This window comes from Rhineura floridana, chromosome 11 (assembly GCF_030035675.1).
Source record: "Rhineura floridana isolate rRhiFlo1 chromosome 11, rRhiFlo1.hap2, whole genome shotgun sequence".
Lineage (NCBI taxonomy): Eukaryota > Metazoa > Chordata > Lepidosauria > Squamata > Rhineuridae > Rhineura > Rhineura floridana.
Window position 1 is genome coordinate 37414178 of NC_084490.1, and position 21155 is coordinate 37435332.

At 40.6% G+C, this 21155-nt stretch overlaps 1 protein-coding gene and 1 pseudogene across 1 annotated transcript in view; one reads left to right on the forward strand and one right to left on the reverse strand.

Annotated features, from left to right (window-relative positions):
- LOC133368004 (semaphorin-6A-like) overlaps positions 1–21155 on the forward strand; it is a 28408-nt gene that overhangs the window by 2859 nt on the left and 4394 nt on the right. The window contains exons 4-11 of the mRNA XM_061592087.1: positions 4153–4215; positions 4886–4987; positions 6922–7012; positions 12538–12657; positions 14980–15068; positions 17367–17584; positions 18503–18634; positions 19449–19607. Coding sequence (XP_061448071.1) covers positions 4153–4215; positions 4886–4987; positions 6922–7012; positions 12538–12657; positions 14980–15068; positions 17367–17584; positions 18503–18634; positions 19449–19607 — 974 coding nt within the window. The remainder of the gene's footprint in view (positions 1–4152; positions 4216–4885; positions 4988–6921; positions 7013–12537; positions 12658–14979; positions 15069–17366; positions 17585–18502; positions 18635–19448; positions 19608–21155) is intronic.
- LOC133368178 (5S ribosomal RNA) lies at positions 19234–19352 on the reverse strand (annotated as a pseudogene).

Consider the following 21155-nt stretch of genomic DNA (forward strand, 5'->3'; position numbering starts at 1 on the left):
GCCATAGCTGGCATACCAGGTGCAGCTATAAAAGGCGCTTCTAGCCACTGAAACTATCTGGACCTCCAGTGATGAAGCTGGATCCAGAAACACTCTTAGACTGTGTACCTGCAGGGGGAGTGGAAATCCATCCAGATCAGGCAATTGACCAATTTCTCTGACATGGGAACTGCTCACCCACAGTACCTCTGTCTTGCTCATCTTATTTTCCATCAAACTCATCTTATTTTCCATCATCCATCCCACCACTGTGTTCAGTTACCCAGTCCAGGGCCCTCATGGACTCTCCTGACTCAGATGTTATGGAGAAATAGAGCTGAATGTCATCAGCATCCTGATGGCACCTTGCCTCCAAATGCCTAATGATCACTCCTAGGGACTTCTTACAGATATTAAGTAGCATTGGGGATAAAATAATTCCTTGTGGCACCCCAGAGCATAACTTCCAGGGGGCTGAAAAAGACTCTTCCCATGTAACACAGTGTGCCCAATTCTCATTCCATGGAGCTGGTCCAGGAAGATACCAGGGTCAATGGTACTGAAAGCCACAGATTGATCAAGAAACAGGAGCAAGGTCACACTGCCCCCCTCCTACTGTCTAAAATGGTCATATATCAGGTTGACCAACAGTGACTCAGTCCTATTGCCAGGCATGAACTCAGACTAGAGTGGATCTAAATAACCCATGTCATCTAGGAATGCTTGCAGCTGCCCTGCCACAACTCTTGCCAAAGCCTTCTTAACGAAGGGATTTTTTTGTAACTGCTCCGTAGTTATTCCAGTCCATGTGTTCTTCAAGAGTGGCCACACCACTGCCTCTTTCAAGGCAGCAGGGGCTTCCACCTCACATAGTGTAGCATTAACAACACTCTGAACCCAACTAGCCAAGCCCCCTCTGCTTGATTTAATAATCCAGGAAGGACGAGGGCCAAGAGGGCATGTGGTCAGACATGTAGCTGCCAGTACCTTGTCCACATCAGCTGAATGCATAAGCTAAAACCAGTCCCACAACATATCACCAACTCAGCTACAATTCTTCCACATACACACCTTGCCACACCCTAAGAGCTACTGATCATAACCTTCTGATGGCCCAGGGGGCACAGGACACACACAGCTCAGTCCTCCAACAGAAGGGTATGACTAGGGGGCTTGACAGCAGCAGCTAGGAGAGCTGCCTCTACTCCCCCCCCCAGCATTTGCTGTCTGAGATGGTTGCCCAGTGGGCTGGCTCTGAAGCTTCCAAGCTCTGTGCCATAGACATGAGAGATTGCTCCTTGCAAGTGGGCGGTCAAGAAGACATTCCTGTTTAGACAGGTATTCTATTGGTTCAGTTTTAGGTTTACAGTTCTAATGTCAGGCTTTGCTTTTATCCTTTCCCCAGATGTTTTGCTGCTTTTTTATTATTTTATTCCCATTGTTAATTATGATTGTACCCCATTTTGGGTACAGTTTTAGATAGCTGTAAATTTTGGTTAAATAAGATTTAATGAAAAATAATTTATTAGCTAAATTTCAGTTTTTAGAGTCAGCCTGGCATTTACAGTATTTACAGCATTTAACCATAAGACTTCAAGTACTCCAAGCAGGCAACTTGTGCTAGATTTGTCTTGCACTCGATTTGTATGTGCCTCTGTAATAGATTCAGGCAATGTGGCAAGCACATCTTTGATTCATTGTGAACTAAATTTAACTAGACAGTGACAAATGAGAAGATAAGAAAACCTTTACAGATCTGTATCTACTTTGTTAATGTTTGCCTTTATCTAATTTGCTTGTTTTCATCTTTATTATTTATTTATAAAAATATATGGATATGGCTACATCATAAAAAGCAGTTTACAACAACCATACATACAGTATATCTTACATATAATAAAAATGTTAGAGTGTCATCATGCAGCCCCATTGGAGGAGGTTTATGACAAATAGATTGGGAAGGGAAGAAACCCCACAAACAGATTGTGGGGTTTTAAAAAATATATTAACAAGGAAAAATAGCACAGATGTGGACAACACAGAAAGTAACACAACAGAGTCTTTCCCAACTACTTTCTCATTGTACTCAAACTTTGCCATATTCATCTCCATATTCCTCCATCCCTGTTTTATTCAAACCTCTGTTGTTTACAACAGCCACTTTCTTCCTCTCAGTGTCCCTCCTTTCTCACTGTTCTCAAGATTCTCTTTTCCATTCCTCATGTGAGAGAGATAAAGGATGTGGACCCCTCAGATAGTATAGTACCATAGTATCCAGAAAATATAGCATCATAGTACCTCCATACAATGTATTTCACACCTGGTACCATGTGTTGTCTTCAGCAGGAAGTTTCAGAGTCAATGCAGTAATTTAGAACAGGTATTTTATTAACCAGCAAACAACCATTTATGTGCAACATCCATTAACTTAACATAACCTTCTCTAACTGAACAAGCTAACAGGCTTGGTCTTTCATCTGAAACACACAGTAGCATGTATCTTCACAGACTGTGTCTGCAGAACAGAAGGAAACATGGAAATGGTGGTGCTCTGTGTGCAAGAGAGAGGAAAAATGAGGAAGTAGGAGATAGTAAAAATGGGGTGAAGGTGATAATTATGTGTGTGTAAATGGGGGTGGCATAATAGAAGGGGAGGAGGCATGGTGGTCTGTGGGCAAGGGGGAGTTTAGAAGAGGAAGAGGGGGAGAAGGAGGAAAAGGGATGGATGAGAAAAGGGGGTTGCGCAAAAGGAGGGAATAGGAGGCATGGGAAAGGGATGGAGATGAAACGGGTATGAAAGGGGCTGCAGAATAGGAGAGGATGCTAGCTTCATAATTGGACAGAGGGTGAAAAGATGCTTAGTAGTTGCAATGTGTGAGGGGAGGAAGATGCAGGAGGTTACCATGGGGGTGGTCTGTGCGCAAGGGGGAGTTGCCAAATTATGGGGAGGATGAAGCATAGACTTGGAAATGAAGATGAAAACAATGGAGCTACAGAACAGGAGGCAGATATGGCTTCAGAAATGCAGTTTGGAAGGTGAAAAGGGAGATTAGTAGTTGCATCGGGTAGAGATGGGAAAGGTCTAGGGGGTTAATGTGGGAGGAGTGGAGGGGTGCTAAGCAGAGCGAGGAGGGTACAGCCCCTAGTACAATAAAAAAGTAAACATTTAAAACCAGAGATCACATACCTAGTTAAACAGATTAGACAGAGAGAAGTCTAAATTAAGCAAAATGCTCTGCATCCATAGTCTTCCTCTGATGTGGGAAAAACAGGAATGCATGAACATCCTACCAGTTGCTCCAAAATGCATCAGTCCTTTTATTTATTTTATGCATTTAGAAAATGTAGAACATTTCTAGACTACTTAACATTTAAATAATCTAAGCAGTGTACAATATACAACAAAACATAAGAACATGATATAAAATCTTTACACACAAAATTATGAGATAAATGAATTGAACTCATCATTAAAACATAAACAGTAATATACAACAGCAGAAGCACAAAGACACAGAAGTAAAAATAAACCCCCATCTTAGGGATTAAGAAAGGCATGGGCAAAAAGATAAGCTTTCAAGATGTGCCCCAAACTGAGAAGTGATGGCACTTCTTGAATTGCAGAGGGGAGGGTGTTCCAGACTACAGGGGCGTTGTAACCATTTCACTCACAAACAATTGATGTCTTATGCATGTTCACTTTGAAGGCTTGCAAGTCATCGAAATCTGCCTCTGCCATCTACCCCCTGCCTTTGGATATCCCCCTCCCACCTCCACAAAACTTACCCTGGGTAGGGAAAGGCAGAGGCAGCAGTCATGTGCTAATGAAAACATCTCCCAACAGATACTGGGCTCGGGTTCAACTAGCCCAGTCTCAAGTAAGAGAATATGTTCTGCCCACTGACGAAACAATGCACTGGTTTTAGTTGTTGGGGTTTTTTTTAGCTTCTATTGCTTTATGATGGGTTATGAATGTTTATGTTGCTGATGTTGTTGTCATTGTATCCTTCTGGATGAAAGGCAGTTTAGAAATGTAAAAATAAATGAATACATAAACAGTAATTTCAATCTTTCGACAAGTGCATATTCAGCAGCCATCTTGCCCCCATGCAAGCTCACTTTGGAAATCAAAGACAGCCACCTTCTGATTGATTTCTTTCTCAATCGTTGCAGTCAGCGGTATGGAGATCCAGTGAGGCTGATGAAGAGGCATGCAAGATAAAGGGTCGACCAGAGGTGAGCCATTTTCAGTTGTCCCTGGCGGAAGGGCTATAGTTCAGGTGTAGAACATCTGACTTGCATGCAGAAAATCCTGGATTCATTCCTCAGTATTTCCTAGTAGGTCTGGGAGAGACCCCTGTCTGAAACCCTGGAGAGCTGCTGCCAGTAAGTGTTGACAATACTGAGCTAGATGGACCAATAATTTGACTCAGTATAAGGCAGTGTCTTGTATTCCTATGTCCTGCCACTCTGCTTTACCATGACCCATGACCCACATGTTCTGATGCATTTCATGGCTTTGAAAAGTATCATTCAAAAAATATTGTGAGAAAAAATGTGCTCAGAAATGTGTTTCTAGAGAAAATACTGTAATAGGTATTTGATAAACACTAAATATGTATTTAAAAGTGGATTTTTTCTGCATATGGTTTTTTACAAAAACAAAACTCAATGCAATGCAAAAGCAAAATATAATAGACTGAACTGGAGTGGGGTGGGGACCTTGTTGCAGCCTGAGGTCCACATACTCTTCTAAGCAACCTTCTAAGAGGCCTTCAGGGCTGCATTCGATGCACTTTCTGAAGAGGCAGAGACCAGAAGTAGACTGACTCGTCCTTCCCTAATGCGATGTATTAATGTGATTCTTTTTCTGAAATCATAAGTCTCTTATTGCTGTTTTTTTCAGCTGGAATGTCGGAACTTTATTAAGGTTCTCTTAAAAAGAAATGATGATACATTATTTGCTTGTGGGACAAATGCCTACAATCCCATCTGCAGGCATTATAAGGTATGCATTAAATTTGTAAGAATGCACATGTGCTCATGATAAGTTTTCCCGTACATTATCAGGGTGGAGTAAGAACCATGAAGTACTAATGTCAACTTAATTTCATTCAAAAGAAAAATTCCACCAACACTATTTCTTACATCTCGTTACTATAGAGGAGAACGGGCACCCCCTGGCCCTCTAGATGTTGTTGGACTCCAATGCCCATCAGCGTCAGCCAGTGTGACCAATGATTAGGGATGATGGGAGTTGTCATCCAGGAACTTATGGAGAGCCACAGGATTCCCATCCCTGACTTAGGGTGACTAGATAAGAAGAAAGCAGGGCTCTCATACCAGCTGAGATATTAGAGACACTCCTATTTAAATCCTGATATTGTTGACTGTTTGACAAGGATCACAGTAGTCACCACAAAGAGAAAACTGCGATCGCCAGAGGTGGGCATGTTACAATACTGAAGGGGTGAACAAATGCACCACTTTCTTCACAACAGTTAAATACACAGGAGCCCTATTCTCCTTTGCATCTGGTCACCACTGTGGACTAACTTTAATGTCACCGTGATGGGAGTAATCATGCATCCAGCAACATCTGGGAGATGACAGGTTGCCCAGAGCATTAGGGGGAAGCAGCACAAGCCTACAATAGCAAATGATTAACTTGTAAATTTAATAATTACAACTGCTCTGGCTTGACATCCCTTATTGTGAAGCAGAGTTTTCACTCATTGCTATGCTGAAGAATTTTAGGCACACACTGTCACACTGCACATACAGAACATTCCCTCACATTTCAGTGGGAAGCAGCTAAATATGATGGTGAATCTTTCCCAAACCATACTTGGGAAATCATTACAGCCTGAGTTATTCTCCAGCTCAGATTAAAATCAGAGCTGCAGAATAATCATTGGCAGCTTCCTTTAAACAATGTAATGAGCTACATCATCACATAGAAGAAAAGTAAGAGGTTGCAGCAGCCAAGCCAAGAGTGGTGGAATTGTCCTATCCTCTGATGAGGTCAAGTGAACCCCCACCCACTCCACCCCATTGAATTTGGGCTCCTGTAAAGGTTTTTCTCTCTCCCATGTAAGATTGATTCAGAAAATATTACTTGAGCTCATTCCAGATTAATCCAAGGCATGTTTTGAAGAATGTTCTCATCTCTACTAGCAACCATGTATTTCTCCACCAAAAACTTTTGCTCTGCTTCCTTCAATTTGATTGGTGCTCCCTTATAACCTTATGTCCTCTTTTTTATTAAGCCAAAGAACGGAGCAGAAGAGTGCAAAGTGATCTTAAAAAGGAAAAGACTTGGGAAGTTATTTTATTGACTTAGAAAGGCTCACAGTGACAGTTTGGGAAATACTCAGTATACTGTACTGTATATTAATGCGCACTGTAAGAAATATAATGGACAACTCTCAAGGAGTCTTCCACCTAAGAAGCTGTTTTTTTCTGAGGAAATAACAGAATTGTATTTATTTATTTTATGGTACAGTAATGTGAAAAATATCAATTTTCTTCTTTGTTATTTCTGCAGACATTTCTTTCCCAAGATATATGGGCTAATGTGCACTTTCTAACTTGTCATGCTGTCAGAAAGCCTGTATAATAATGGCTGAACTGTGACACCCCTTCTTCTTTGCTGCCCTATTTAGGGAAGGAGAAACAACTAAGGCCATTTTGGCTTTTTCAGGTGTGTGAGGATAAATGCAAGGAATATGAGAGGGTCACTTACTGTGCCTTTAGAAAAGGGCAGGTCTGCAGTTTTTCAGTCCTTATAGCATTCTTTTGTCAGCTGTTATCAATATTCCCCCCAGAAGGCAATGACAGAAATGCTACATCAATCTTGCTGTCTGTTCTGAGCAGCATCAATGATCCTATTAGAGGCAGTCAGTTCTGTGCTAAGATTCCATGTTTTTATATATATTTTAGGTGGATACTCTGGAGCCCGAAGGAGATGACATAAAAGGTGCTGGCAGGTGCCCTTATGATAGAAAGGATAACAATGTTGCATTATTTGCAGGTAATAAAGAAGAACAAATATAGCTTTTTTAAAAAAGTGCTTAGTGCAATACAGTTATTCTCACACTCAGAAAATGCTGCGCTTCTGTAGTTGTTTTAAAGCTATCACAAGAGCCACTGAGAAGGACTGCCAGTCCCTGTGGGACAATTCCTGAGCTCCTTTTTTTTTTTCTCCAAGAGAACACCAACAATGATTATGGAATCCTCCAGGAGAGATATGCCTACTTCATTTAAGACTCATTTGTCCCAAGAAGTGCATTATTGTTGAGCAGCATTATACAGCCACAAGAGTGGCTGTACACTATAGCCAATGTGGATTTTTAACATTCCACCATGTTAAATTGAAAATAATCCCCTATGCCATTCTGCTGCTTCCCATCAGCTCATTTCAAAACAAAATCTTACAAAACCTACAGTCCTGAACTCAGAAACACTTGCTTAACAACCCTCTAAGTTTTTGTGGCAATACACAAAACACTCAGAGAGAATCCAGACTTTAAAGTCTGAAACATGAGTAAAAGAATCCAAACCTGTGGTGAACTTTTTCTCTCTCAGTGGCCTCATAATGTGTTGAAATTAATTAAAAAATCAGCTGTGTTAGAAGACTTCCGGGAAGGGTGACTTAGCCTGTGCCTGCTTTTGAGACGGGCTCCTGCCTCAAAAGAAGCTTATTCAGATATATCAGTCAGTTTTTTCTTTTTTTTTTGACTGATTAAACTTCTCCCGGGTAGGGAGAAACGAAGAGATTAACCTCAAAGCCTATTTTTGTTGGGACGACCAGATCTCATTAATTTATGGGACGAGGTCCAGCCGACGAAGGTGGGACGGATTTTCAACAGCAAGCTCTATCTGTTAAAGCGAACGTTCATCTTATCTTCTAAGAGAGAACGCACTAACAGGCAAGCACCCTTCTTTCTATATTTTTCTTTTACTTGACTTAAATTGTTGCTGTTTAAAAGAGATTTGCCAGATTGATCGGTTTTTGACATCTCACTGGGGAGCCGTAACTTCTCTCTGCTACGCACTAATTAATAGCTTATCTCTGTTTTTGTTGCAAAAAGCTGTCCTGGATTTGCATTCTAAAGATACACACAGAAGAGGGATTTCTATTCCAGATTTTTATTTTGAAAAATATTATACTGTTTTGAGACTACTCTCTTTTTGGTCTATTTTATTTTGACGAATCTGTTTCTTGACGATTGCCATTAATTGCTTCGATCCTGGGAACTGCATTTTGTTTACTTAACTATTGGAGAGATAAGGCTGTCTGCTCTGTTTATACTGTGATGTCACCAAGTTTGGAGTATTAACCCAATTGTTGCTGAAATAAGAAGTGGTTTTCCTATATTTTTCTTTTAAAATGGCAATTAAGAAAGTGGCTGAGAATCTGGAAATAACTATGTTTCAGAGAATAATGAATGAGATTGAGATAACGAAAATTGAATTGAGTAAAATGAAGCAGGAGATTAAAGATATAAGGGTCCCTGTGAGAGAGGTGACCCTGGAAGGGGTCCCTGTGAGAGAGGAGACCCCGGAGATTGGAATAGGGGTCCCTGTGAGAGAGGAGACCCTGGAGACTGGAATAGGGGTCCCTGTGAGAGAGGAGATCCCGGAGATTGGAACAAACGTGGAACAGGAACAAGATTTGGAGTCTATGGACTTTAGAAATAAAATCTATTGTTTGGAACTCAATGTTATCTCTGAAGAAATTAATGAAGATTCTAGAGATAAAGTTATCAATGGCATGGATTATCTTCTGGACTGGAATGATGTGATGGAGCCCAATATAGAGAAAATCTATGGAATTAACTGCAGCCATGTGACAATGGAAAAACTTTTAAGAGATGACCCAGTGTATTTTGAAAAAAAGAACAGAGATATGATTTTACAGCAGTATTTCAGCAACTTATTCAGAATGGATGGCAAGAAAATATTTGGGATAGAGGTAATTCCCATCAGACTCTTATTATATGACTATGGCTTTGACAGCAAGATTATTATGGAATACTGATAATGGAAGATTGGATATTGAAATTACTGGACTTAACAAGACTACTGAAGATGGAAGATGGAAAATGGAACTAATAGAGATAATAGAACAATGGCTACTGAAATTACTGAACCTAACAGATTCTGATGTGATGGATTAATTGAAATGTTTATTTTGACTATGGTTATGACAATAAGATTATCATAATTAGTAATGAGATGGATTAATCGATATGCTTATCTGGAAAAAAAAATTGATAGATATATTTCTTAAAGAATTGAAACCTCTCTTTGACTTTTTGTGGAAAGAATAAAGTAATGTTTATGAGATTTGATGATTAAGTAAGATAACTACTGGAGGAAAGTGATTTTATAATATGACTTAAGAGACAGGATTGCTATATATTATAGACTTATAACTGATTTGATCTTTGACAAATGGGAAGTCAATATTTTACTCTTTATTTTTTATTTTTGTTTTTTTTTTTTTTTTCTTTTCTTCTTTTCTTTTTTTCTTTTTGTTTAACTATTTTTGATTTTGTTTTTTGTCTTTGAATGTTTTATGATTTTGTCTTGTATGTTTTATGAAAATCTGAATAAAAATTATTGAAAAAAAAAAAAAAAATCAGCTGTGTTCACAGAGTACCTGTAATCATATTACTGATCTTGCCCCTTACTCTGATTTCTGTAGCTTAAAAGTTTAAAAAATGATTATTACTTAATTTAAGAAAATTAACATTGAAGTATGATAGCACAAACATGTTCAGTAAGAACCAACTGTCAGTGTTCACTGTCACGGCTGTTTGGCTTGGCTAATCAGGGGGCCACATCCATGCCAAACATATATTCCACTTTAAATAGTCATGGCTTCTCCCAAAGAATTCTGGGAAATGTAGTTTGTGAAGGATGCTGACTCATTGTGAGGAGACTCCTACTCCCCTGAAAGAGCTCCAGTGACCAGAATGGTTTAACACTCAGCCCCTCTTCCTAGAGAATTCTGTGGATTGTAGCTCTGTGAGGGGAACAGGGCATCTCCTAACCCTAAGCATCCTTCACAAACCACTTCTCAGGATTCTTTAGGAGAAGCCATGACTGTTTAACGTGGAATAAATGTCTGGTTTGGATATGGCCAGGGACAACTTTAGTTTAAATTTGGGCTGAAGACTACATGTGCCTGCTGTAGAATAAAAAGATGGGGGACCCCCCCCAAAATGGTACTGTTAACAATGTTTTCCTTTTGGAAAGGAAAGGGGCTTTCCCTTTGCCCATGGCCCATCCACCCAATCTCTTCCCCCCTCTCCCACTACTCCTCCCCTCTCCCTTCCTCCCCTTCCCTCCTCCCTCCTATCCTCCCTACCCCTTCCCCACATCAGTTCCACATATCCTAAGCATGATTGCACAGAGGTAAATCCCCTTAACTCAATAAGCATGCAAATGATTAATCCTCCTTTCCCTTCCCTCTCCCCTTCCTTTCCCTCTCCCATCCCTCTCCCCCTACTCCCCTTCCCACTCCAGCTCTCCCCCCTTCCACTTCTCCTTCTTTCCCATGGTCAGTTTCACCTATCCTTTAGATGATTGCAGGAGAGTAAATTCCATCGAACTAAGTAAGCATGCAAATGTTCAATCCATTCTCAGCAAACTTGCACAGGATCCCATTTCTTACCACCCGGATTAAAAAGCACAAAAATTCACTAAAATGCAAACAACCTTGTGGTTTAAGAACATACTTATAGCCAACAGACATTTCTATCGAACTTTAAAAAGCAGGGAAATTGGGGAGCAGGAGACCTGACCTCCTCTCTGAGATATTGTCCTGCCCTACAAATTTGTAAAAATGCAAACACAAATTGGGTTGGTCTTTCACAATCCAATCCACTTCCTGTGTAGTTTGGAAGAATATAGTAACATGTGCCTCTTAGTGAATTATGATTTCTTTGCTAGTGTTATGTTGTTTTAACATGCTATCCTTTTGCTAACATTTCAACCTATAAGCCATTTTCATTTTCAGTTTTGCTGACAGAAAAATGGATAAAAGATTTTTGGGGAAAAGTCAATCAATCAATAAATAAGCCAGTCCCCAAAGCATGGCTGGCTGTTCTAAATACTGGTAGAATTGAATCATCAGTTTCTCAGTATTCTGAACGGGGGGGGAAGAGTCCTGCCCACATATTGCTGTGTCTGTAAGCAGAATCAAACTTAAGACTTATTAAGTGAGTAGATGCACAGGGTAATTTGCCCCTAAATCTGCTTCCTTTACCTAAGGCCCTGAAGACATGGCTATTTCAACAGGCCTTTGAGATCCTTGGGATGGGTTAATCTCCATGATTTGTCATCTATTATATGCTGTAAATGTAAATGTTTTATAAATGTATTGATGACTGTCCAGTATTTTATTTATTGAGACTAATGTGACTGCATTTGATACTATTGTATTTTATCCCATTTTAATGTACGTCGCCTAGAGTGGCTATCTGCCAGATAGGCGACACACAAATTAAATATTATTATTATTATTATTATTATAAGCTATGTATAGTGACAAAAATAATTATGTATTATTTAATGTATAATCCTCTTCATCAAGAAGTGTAGAAATAAACTTGGAGATAAAACACAACTAAAATCCATAGTCTAATTAAAACATATACATAGAACCATCATAATTAAAAAAAAATGGTAAAATAGAGAACTCAATAGCCTAGCCAGTCCTGGCAGTCTTGAAGTCAGTACCAATCAGATTATCGAAGCTGACTTCAAGTCCTGTTTTCTGCAGGAGTTGGCTGTGCTATGGAGTTTCCAGTGGGGAACTCTATAGCACAGCTAATCCCAGCAGGATTGCTCCCATTGTTGATTGTTTGTTGGCAGCCATGTCTCTGTCAACCTGACACGACATCACTTATGAGGTCAGATGTGGTACAGATGGGCATGGTTTGAGGAAAGCAGCCTCGTGGGCCAAATAGACACATTTGCCAGGCCCAATTAGGGCCATCGGGTGGAGGTTGCCCATGCCTGATCTAGGAGGCACCATCCAGCTCACTTCATATCGGAATTCACCAAGATCAATTGCTTGAACAGCCCTATAGATTTTGTCAATGCACACATGGGTAATGGTAACAGAGAGGATAAAGAGAAAGCAATGAACTGACGGAGCTGAAAGCTGCAGCAAAACGTCACATGCTCTAATCTTGGAATTAATTTAGATGTTCTCCCAGTTAAACTCCTCTTTTTGTTCCTCTGTGCTGGGGGAGGGGGAAGTCCACACATCGAAAGAATATAATGTCATCTCAAAATGGATGGTATCCAAAATAGTATTGAACACTGCTAGTACTGTTTATTACAGCTTTCTCCAACCTGCTACCCTCCAGATGTGTGGGACTCCAGATCCATCATCCCTGTCCATTGGACATGATGGCTGATGGGAGTTGTAGTCCCAGATATCTGGAGGGCACTAGGCTGGGGAATCCTAGCCTATCACATTGACTGATGAGGAAATGTAATTACTCTGCTTTCATTCTCTTTTTCTCTCCCACCCTAAAGATGACAATCTATATTCTGCCACTGTGCGAGACTTCTTTAGGAAAGATATACTCATTTATCGGAGCCTTGGAGACAAACCAAAACTGCGGACAGTCTGGGCTGATTCAAGGTGGTTGAAAGGTGAGTAAACAAAAAAGAAATTAATTTGTTGGTGTGTGTGTGTGTGTGTGTGTGTGTGTGAGAGAGAGAGAGAGAGAGAGAGAGAGAGAGAGAGAGAGAGAGAGTATGTGTGTGTATGCATGCACACACACACACATTGTTTAATAAAAAAATCTAAGTGGTGTATATTTGATTAAAGTCTTGAATTTTTGCCAGACCTTTAATGTATTATTTGACTTACCTTGACTGTTCTGCTTTACAGACCCATTCTCACTTCCAGTAGTAATCTTCACAACAAAAAGATGTTTAAAGCACACAACAGCCAACAACTTCATTTCAGCGATACCTTCTGTTATGTAGAGGGGACAAAATTACCTTCTTTGCACGTACCTTTTTCCATTATTGATTTTCCTAAGGTGCTCAATATTTAGGAAACTATAAGTACCATCAGAATACAACACAATCTAAACATTTGTTTACTGTACCACCAGGGCAGGGGTGGTGAACATTTTTCAACCCTAGGACCACATTCGCCTTTGGCCAACACACTTGGGGCCCATCTATACCTATACTGTAAAATCCGTGTTTTCCATATTTTGTTGGTGGCCTTGAGATCCATACATGCCTTGTTTGTTGGTTGGATTATTGTGAAAACCTGATTATCAAGCATCCATATGTGTGGGTTTGTTTGTTTGTTGTTTTAGCAATGTCTGCTCCCCTAAGTCCACCCCTTTTCAGTGATTGGTCCATAACAACTGTTTGCTTTTTGCCCTCTTTTTTGAAGAACGTAGAAAGGAATGTCTTTTTTTTTAATTCCCACGCATGCACAGGTTTGTGGATGTGCTATTGGGTGGGAAGGAGACAAAGGGCTTGGTATATGATAGAGGAACGCCCATGGACTGCCTATTGCAGGAAAGTCTGCAGCATTGCATCCAAGCCCAAGGATGTTAATGAACTGATTATATTAGGAAAGTTTATCAGTTTTTCGAGGGTATTTCTAATGCGGATTTCCTAACACAAATCTATACTCACTTGCAATGTCATATGTACGATGGTGAGGACGCAAAGCATTTACATTGCAGATTATACAGTCATATGGATGGGCTCTTGCAGCCACATGCCAATGGTGGGTGTGTGGCCACCTCAACCCCTGCAAACACAAATTCACATGCACACACACACAAACACAATCACATATACAAAGGACACACACATTCAGAGGATATATGCGTATGCCCTTCATGGCGCAGAGTGGTAAGCAGCGGTAATGCAACCGAAGCTCTGCTCACGGCCGGAGTTCGATTCCAACAGAAGGAGGAAGTCGAATCTCCGGTAAAAGGGGTCGAGGTCCACTCAGCCTTCCATCCATCCGTGGTCGGTAAAATGAGTACCCGGCATATGCTGGGGGGTAAAGAAAGGCCAGGGAAGGAACTGGCAATCCCACCCCATATATACAGTCTGCCTAGTAAATGTCTCAAGACATCACCCTAAGAGTCGGAAACAACTCACACTATAAGTGCGGGGACACCTTTACCTTTACCAATGCATATACAGGTAACAATTTATACAATTATTTAAAGAAATCATATCAAAAACTAGAAATTCATGTAGGTATTCATGTGTGCCTGTTCCTAGCAAGGAAACATATGCATGCAGCCAAACTACAAGTGCAGGGACACCTTTACCTTTACCTTTAGGACACACAGAGACCCAGGACACATACACATAGCCCTCCCTTGTCAGCTGATTTGACTACCCATTGCAGTGCTGGTCACTGTGGAAAGGTTCATCCATCCAGTGAGATGATAGAGATGAGATTCTAATTGATTTCTCTGTGCCTTCCACATCAACCTGTTGAGCAGGGAGTGTCTTGAAGCTGCATCACAGTGCTGGGCAGAAAGATTTAGGGTTGTATCCCATGCTACTCATACTCAGCGTATACCCACTGAAATTAGTGGGCATGACTAAGTTGGATTCATTAGTGTCAATATGTCTACTCTGAGTAGAACTTAGTTGGAGACAATGCTTAAGTTCTCATTTCAAAAACAGCTCAAAATTGGTTTAGGAATGCATATTTTGAGAGATAATACCCTTAAAACTATTTTTAAACACATATTTAAATTCAGGGTTTTTTAAAATGCAGATTAATGCACAAAACATATGGAGCAAATACGGCTAAAAGCATGCAAAAAAACATGACCCCCCCCAAAAAAAACCCTGCTTCACACCCAATGCTAGATAAACAGACATTAACATTCATTTTAAACTCATGTTGCATTGCATTATATTCAGTCCTTACTCCATGTTCATGACTGTGATCAAAACTTTCTGTCTTTTTTGCAGAACCTTCCTTTGTCCATGCGATCAATTATGGCATCTATATCTACTTCTTCTTTCAAGAAGTCTCAGTAGAATACTATGGTGTGGAAAAGGTAAGGAGTAAAAACTCTTCATAGATCAATACAAGATAAGAATCATCTTGCAAATAGAGGAACGCAGGAAGCTGCCTTATACTGAGTTAGGCTATTGGTCTGTCTAGCTCAGTATTGGCTACACTGATTAGTAGCAACTCTCCATGGTTTTAGACAGGGGACATTCCTAGCCCTACCCAGAGATGCCAGAATCTGAATCTGGGGTCTTCTGCATGCAAATCTCTACCACTGAACTACATCCTTATCTGTTTCCATTGACCTTGATATCAGAGACATAAATGATAATATGACCCCTGTGTGAGATGCTTGTTCTTGCCATTTCAAAGATTGATTAGAATATATTATAATACAGTCTACATCAATACATTATACTGATATAAAACATTATGGCAGAGGCTGGTGACAAGTTGTGAATTCCTTCCTTCCTTCCTTCCTTCCTTCCTTCCTTCCTTCCTTCCTTCCTTCCTTCCTTCCTTCCTTCCTTCCTTCCTTCCTTTCTTTCTTTCTCCCCATTAAGCTGAAAAGTGTATTGGAGACTGATTTCATTCAGAGCTCCCAAGAACCATGTGGAAGCTGGCTTTCAAACAGGAAAGCAGTTGTATTTGGTGGACCATCAGAACAACCTTGCTTTTAAAATACAATTATTTTGGAAATGATATTTTGGAAAGGTGTGTGTGCATACACTATGGGAAATCCTGTCTGTCTAGCTAGCTTCCACAACTGTGCATCTGTTTGTGTTGTGTGTGTGTGTGTGTGAGAGAGAGAGAGAGAGAGAGAATTAATTTTCCACAATAAATGTGTGCCACACATTCTCTCTCTCTCTCTCTCTCTCTCTCTCTCTCTCTCTCTCTCTCTCTCTCTCTCTCTCTCACACACACACACACACACACACACACACACACACACACACACACACACACACACACACACAATCCATTGTCCTTCCACCAGCAGCTATAGGTAGAGAGGGGTGTCACTGGGGGACTTGAGCCATGATGAAGACCCCTAACTCTCCCTAGACAGGCAGGACGCTACTGCCAGTAGATATCCCACAGGCATTAGCAAGTGGAAAGCCCCAGAATGGGGTATTATTGAGTGGGACGCTGGTAGATTTCTACCAGCCGAGCTGGCATAATGAAAGGAAAGACAGCACAGCCTCCTTCACCTTTTAACCTGACTGGCACAAGCTGACAGGGCTTGGGATTAGGCATATAGAAAGGCATAATTTTCCTTTCCACCTTGTATTTGTCACATGCAGCACTGTTTCCGTTTCATTGGAGTTTCTCTTCAGCCAATAACTGTTATTTGTCTCACTGTCTGCTGTGACAAATTGATGTAACTTAAAAAATTATTATGTTTTCATTACATTTGTTCACACAATTCATTTCATTGCCAAGGAAACACAATGCAAATGGGGGGGGGGCATAATCAATTATGTATTGATTGCACACTGAAAACAACAACAGTGAATACCAATTGAATGCACTGGATTGATCTCCATTCCAAACATGAGATAAATAAGTGAACATCAATTTCCACTCCCATTTCCATTTTCACTGGAATTGTCTAATATTTCTACTTGGGATGTAGTGGGGGATCTTCCACTGTGCTCCTCCACAGCCTCAGGATTGCTCTGCCCATGTAGCTTTTAAAGCTAATAAGATTAAAGAGGTGGAGGGCAATCATAAAGAAATACATATTGATGCTCCAATTCTTAAAATAGTGAACATACACATCACAGTATATAGCGACAATCATTTTTGACTATAAAATGTGCTTTTTAAAAATATGGGAAGAGGAAACTGAGTGGGCTGCTTTGCATGGAAATAGCTATTAGATGAGCTGAGAATGGTTCTGAAGAATTTATGAAAATGTATAAAACATTTGGAGGCTTATCTTTCATAGTGTGATATATTTTGATCAGTGTTGGATAATATTGTAAATAGATCCTTCTTTTTTTAACCTGACCTCCACCACAAGGTCCCAGGGTGGATCGTGAGAATAAAATACACAATATAAAAACAAATGAAACAGTTGCAACCATAAAGCATGAAAAGTCTAAAAATAATGAAAAACGGTTCCATATGTAAAACAATGACTAACAGGTCTAGACCGGGATGATGATCTCCACTTAAAAGGCTCATTATCTGTCACTGGTGAACAATGGGATCAAATCAAACCTCTATCCAGTGCTATTTGATATTTGAAAAGAGAAAAGTAGAACACCAGAAAAAAATTTTTGATAATACATCTTTCAATGTCTTCATTTTCCTCACCTCCTGTTTTCCCGCCCTGTAGATAGTTGTGTCCAGAGTAGCTCGAGTTTGTAAGAATGACATGGGTGGAAATATAGCCATGCTTGAGAAAGAATGGACTTCCTTCCTGAAGGCACGACTGGTCTGTGCAGTTCCTGGTGACACACCCTTCCACTTTAACATCTTAAGCTCAGTTACAGATGTTTTCCGTCTTGGTGACCAGGATATTGTCTTAACAACTTTCACCACACCTAAAAACAGGTAACTTATGCAAGAGCTCTTCTCCTCATAGTTGGCTAATTTAATATGGATGTTTCCCCTGCCTATACGATAATATTGCAGTAGAATACAATTAATTGTTCTTCATCTAGCACAAAAGTATAAGGTGTAGTATATAACAGATCATATGGATGGGGAAAATGAATTAAACCAGAGATAGGGAACCTCTAGCCCATAGGTTCCACTTCCCAGGACACACCCCTCAACTGGCCCAGGTTTGTGCCTTTGCTGGGTGTTTTTGTGATGTGCATTTTCCCTGCTAGAATGTATCCTTGAACTGTGATAATGCTTCTTGCTTGATAGTGTTCGTATTTGTGTGTGTGGAAAACTTTTGTATCATTTGCACTGTTGGAATCAATAAAGCTTACCACAAAAAGGTAAGAGTTACATTCATTGCTTTGCCCACTTTTTACCTCTGGTTTAGCCCACGATTAGCTTGTGGCTTCTGGAAGTTTGTCTATAAGGGAATTCAACCCTTGGACTGAAAAAGGATTCCCAGCCCTGAGTTTAAGCATAATCAGCACGCACATGAAATCTTGTGCTTTATAGTACAATAAATTGTGTAGGGGGGGAAGTGTGTGACTTCAGCTTTTGGCATGCAAGATTCCCTTTCCTGGCTCCAACTTCAAGACTGTGCCTCAAATGCCCTAAAACCTGACCATTCTTGGGTACACTGCACCTCTATTTTTTATTTATTCATAATTGGGGGAGGGGGGCATTTGCTGCTCTGCCTCAAGCAGCAAAGTGCCTTGGACTGGCCCTGCTTACCATCCATACCCAGAGGTCAGGAAGTTCTGCTCTGAGACGGCTGTGGCAGGAAGACTTCTCTGCATCACCTTTATCAAAGATGTGTGCATAACTTAAAGATGTGTAATTATTTCTGGAAATGTCATACTGCAGCATCCCTGGGTCTGCTATCTGCGCCTTTCGTATGGATGACATTGACAAGGCATTTGCGGGAAGATTCAAAGAACAGAAGTCTGCGGTTTCAATATGGACAACAGTTCCTGATTATGAAGTGCCCACACCCAGGTGCTTGGATTCATTATGCGTGCTGCAAAACAGGGAGTTTTGATCGTTTTTCTTGCAATTGCAGCTTCAGTATGCCATGTAGTGTGCAAGAGTGAAGTAAGATAGAGAGGCAGACTGTGGAGCCTCCTCCGTTAGGATGAGTGTGGGGCTGCCCCACCAACCTCAATCTGCCCTCAGCCAGCCCTCATCGATCTGTCTCCAAGGTGTGGCACTGGTTGTCAGCTTCTTCCTCAATCACCGTGATACCCTTGTAGAATTCAGCAGGGAGAAGTGTGGGAACAAAACTAGTATTAGTTGGCTTCGCCTATTATTGGCTATGGCTTCACCCATCATTGGCTCTGGGTCTACCTACCATTGGCCTCCCTGCCTTCTGCCCTGCTAGTGGGCACCAGCCACTACAGGAGACAGATGAAGAATAAGTGAAAATGGAAGTCTAGAGGTTTTTTTTCCTTCTAGAAGTCTCCTGAGTATTGTTGTTATTGTTATATGCCTTCAAGTCGATTACAACTTATGGTGACCCTATTAATCTTTTTTGGATATATTCATAGGGTTTTCATGGTAAGAGGTATTCAGAGGTGGTTTACCATTGCCTTCCTCTAAGCCTACGGCAGCCGGTATTCCCAGGCGGTCTCCCATCCAAGTACTAACCAGGCCTAACCCTGCCAAGCTTCTGAGATCAGATGAGATAGGGCATGTTCAGGGTAGTATGGCCATAGCTCCTGAGAATAGCAGATGCTTATAACCAGTTTGAGTAAAATATTTGCACAAAATGCTGTAAATGATCACTTTCTTCCCCACCTTGTGTTGTATTTAGGCCAGGTTCCTGTGCTGGCTCTGAATCTTTTGTAGATTATGCATCCTCCAATGATCTTCCAGCTAATGTACTAAAGTTCCTTAGAACACATGTGCTCATGGCTGAATCAGTAGAGCCAATTGGCCATAAACCATGGTTTACGATGACAGTCGCAACGAGGTAAATACCTTTTTCTCAGATTACTTACATGTTTGCTTGCAGATTTGCTTGAAGTTCCACAACATGTAGTTGCCATAAACCTAGCTAAGACATAGAGTGGAATGGAAACTGGATGGAAAAGCAGCAACAGAGCAGGAATAAATGGGAAGCTATTTCAAATGAAGGAAGTTCTGGGATCCTTTATGATTCAGGCAGAGCAACCCTGAGTCATGGAAACCAGTGTAACTTACAGCAGATCCAAACCCTGTTCATGAGCGAGGCTACTGGCGGCTTAAACCTGACAGAGGGAAAATAAGTCTGTAAAATAGAGTTTGACTTATAGGATCCAGCATAAGCCCCCCATCTGGTCCCAACCCCATCACTCCCCTATAGCACCCATTTGGGGGGGCTTGCATCAGCATAAGTTACACTGTCCTCACTCAGCTGGCTGAGCCTCATTCTAGCTTGGATGAGTAAATTAAGCTGGTGTATCTCCGGCTGAGCAGGGATGAATGAATTATGCCAGGCTAGCCCAGCTGGATCAGGAACCAGGCAGGCAGGCCAGAAATCCACCAGATCCTAACTCACTCATCCTAGAGGATCTTCAGCTTGGATTGTACTCTTACCCATTAGCAACAGCAAGAAGACTCCACTCCTCATAAATTACGTTGTTAGAAACCCTTAGCTGTATTAGACCAGATGATTCATACTGGTATTTTCAAGACATTCTGATATTATTTATTTATTTTGCACCTGGCTCCAGTTGATGGACCTCATGATTTTAGTAAACAATAAACTAGATCATGGAAGACTTAAGTCAGCTGATGCCTGCTGTATTGGGAACAGTGTCCTTTAAAATACCATTAAATAATCTGGAGACAGGGCTGATTAGTGAAGTAACCCAAAGTACAGATGTCAAGTCATTCAGGATGCTGAAATTCAAAGCAAACTCTGAAAAGGTCCAAAATAATCTCTTTAATTGAAACAGGATGATAAATTTGATGGACTTTTGGTCTAGTCCAGGGCTGAGAACCCATTGGTCCTCCAGCTATTGTTGGAGTACAATTCCCATCAATCCCAGCCAGCACAGCCAATAGTAAGGGAAGATGAGAGATGTAGTTCAGCAACATCTGGAGGGCCAAAGGCTCACAAGCTCTGGTCTAGTCCATAATAGCAACTTACGATAGGAGTAAGACATTATTCATCATGGGACTGTTTTCATGAGTGGAAATATGCTACTAATTCCAGCAAGACTACCTATAACACTAAGGTCAACACCAAGTTGTATGTTTGCTTACTAGACAGTAATTTACATAGAAAACTCTGAATAAATTAGCAGGTGAGTGAAGGATGCAACCCACTCGATATTTATTTATTTATTTTGATTTCTTGACCACCTTTTACCATAAGGTGGGTTACAATACAAAAATGTATAATTATAAAACAAATCAATTACAACCATAAAACAAGAAAAGTGGAAAAACAATTAAAAACAGTTCCATATATAAAATAATTAAAAGACAAATTCATACATAAAAACAATGCAAACATTTAAAAACAATTCCACGT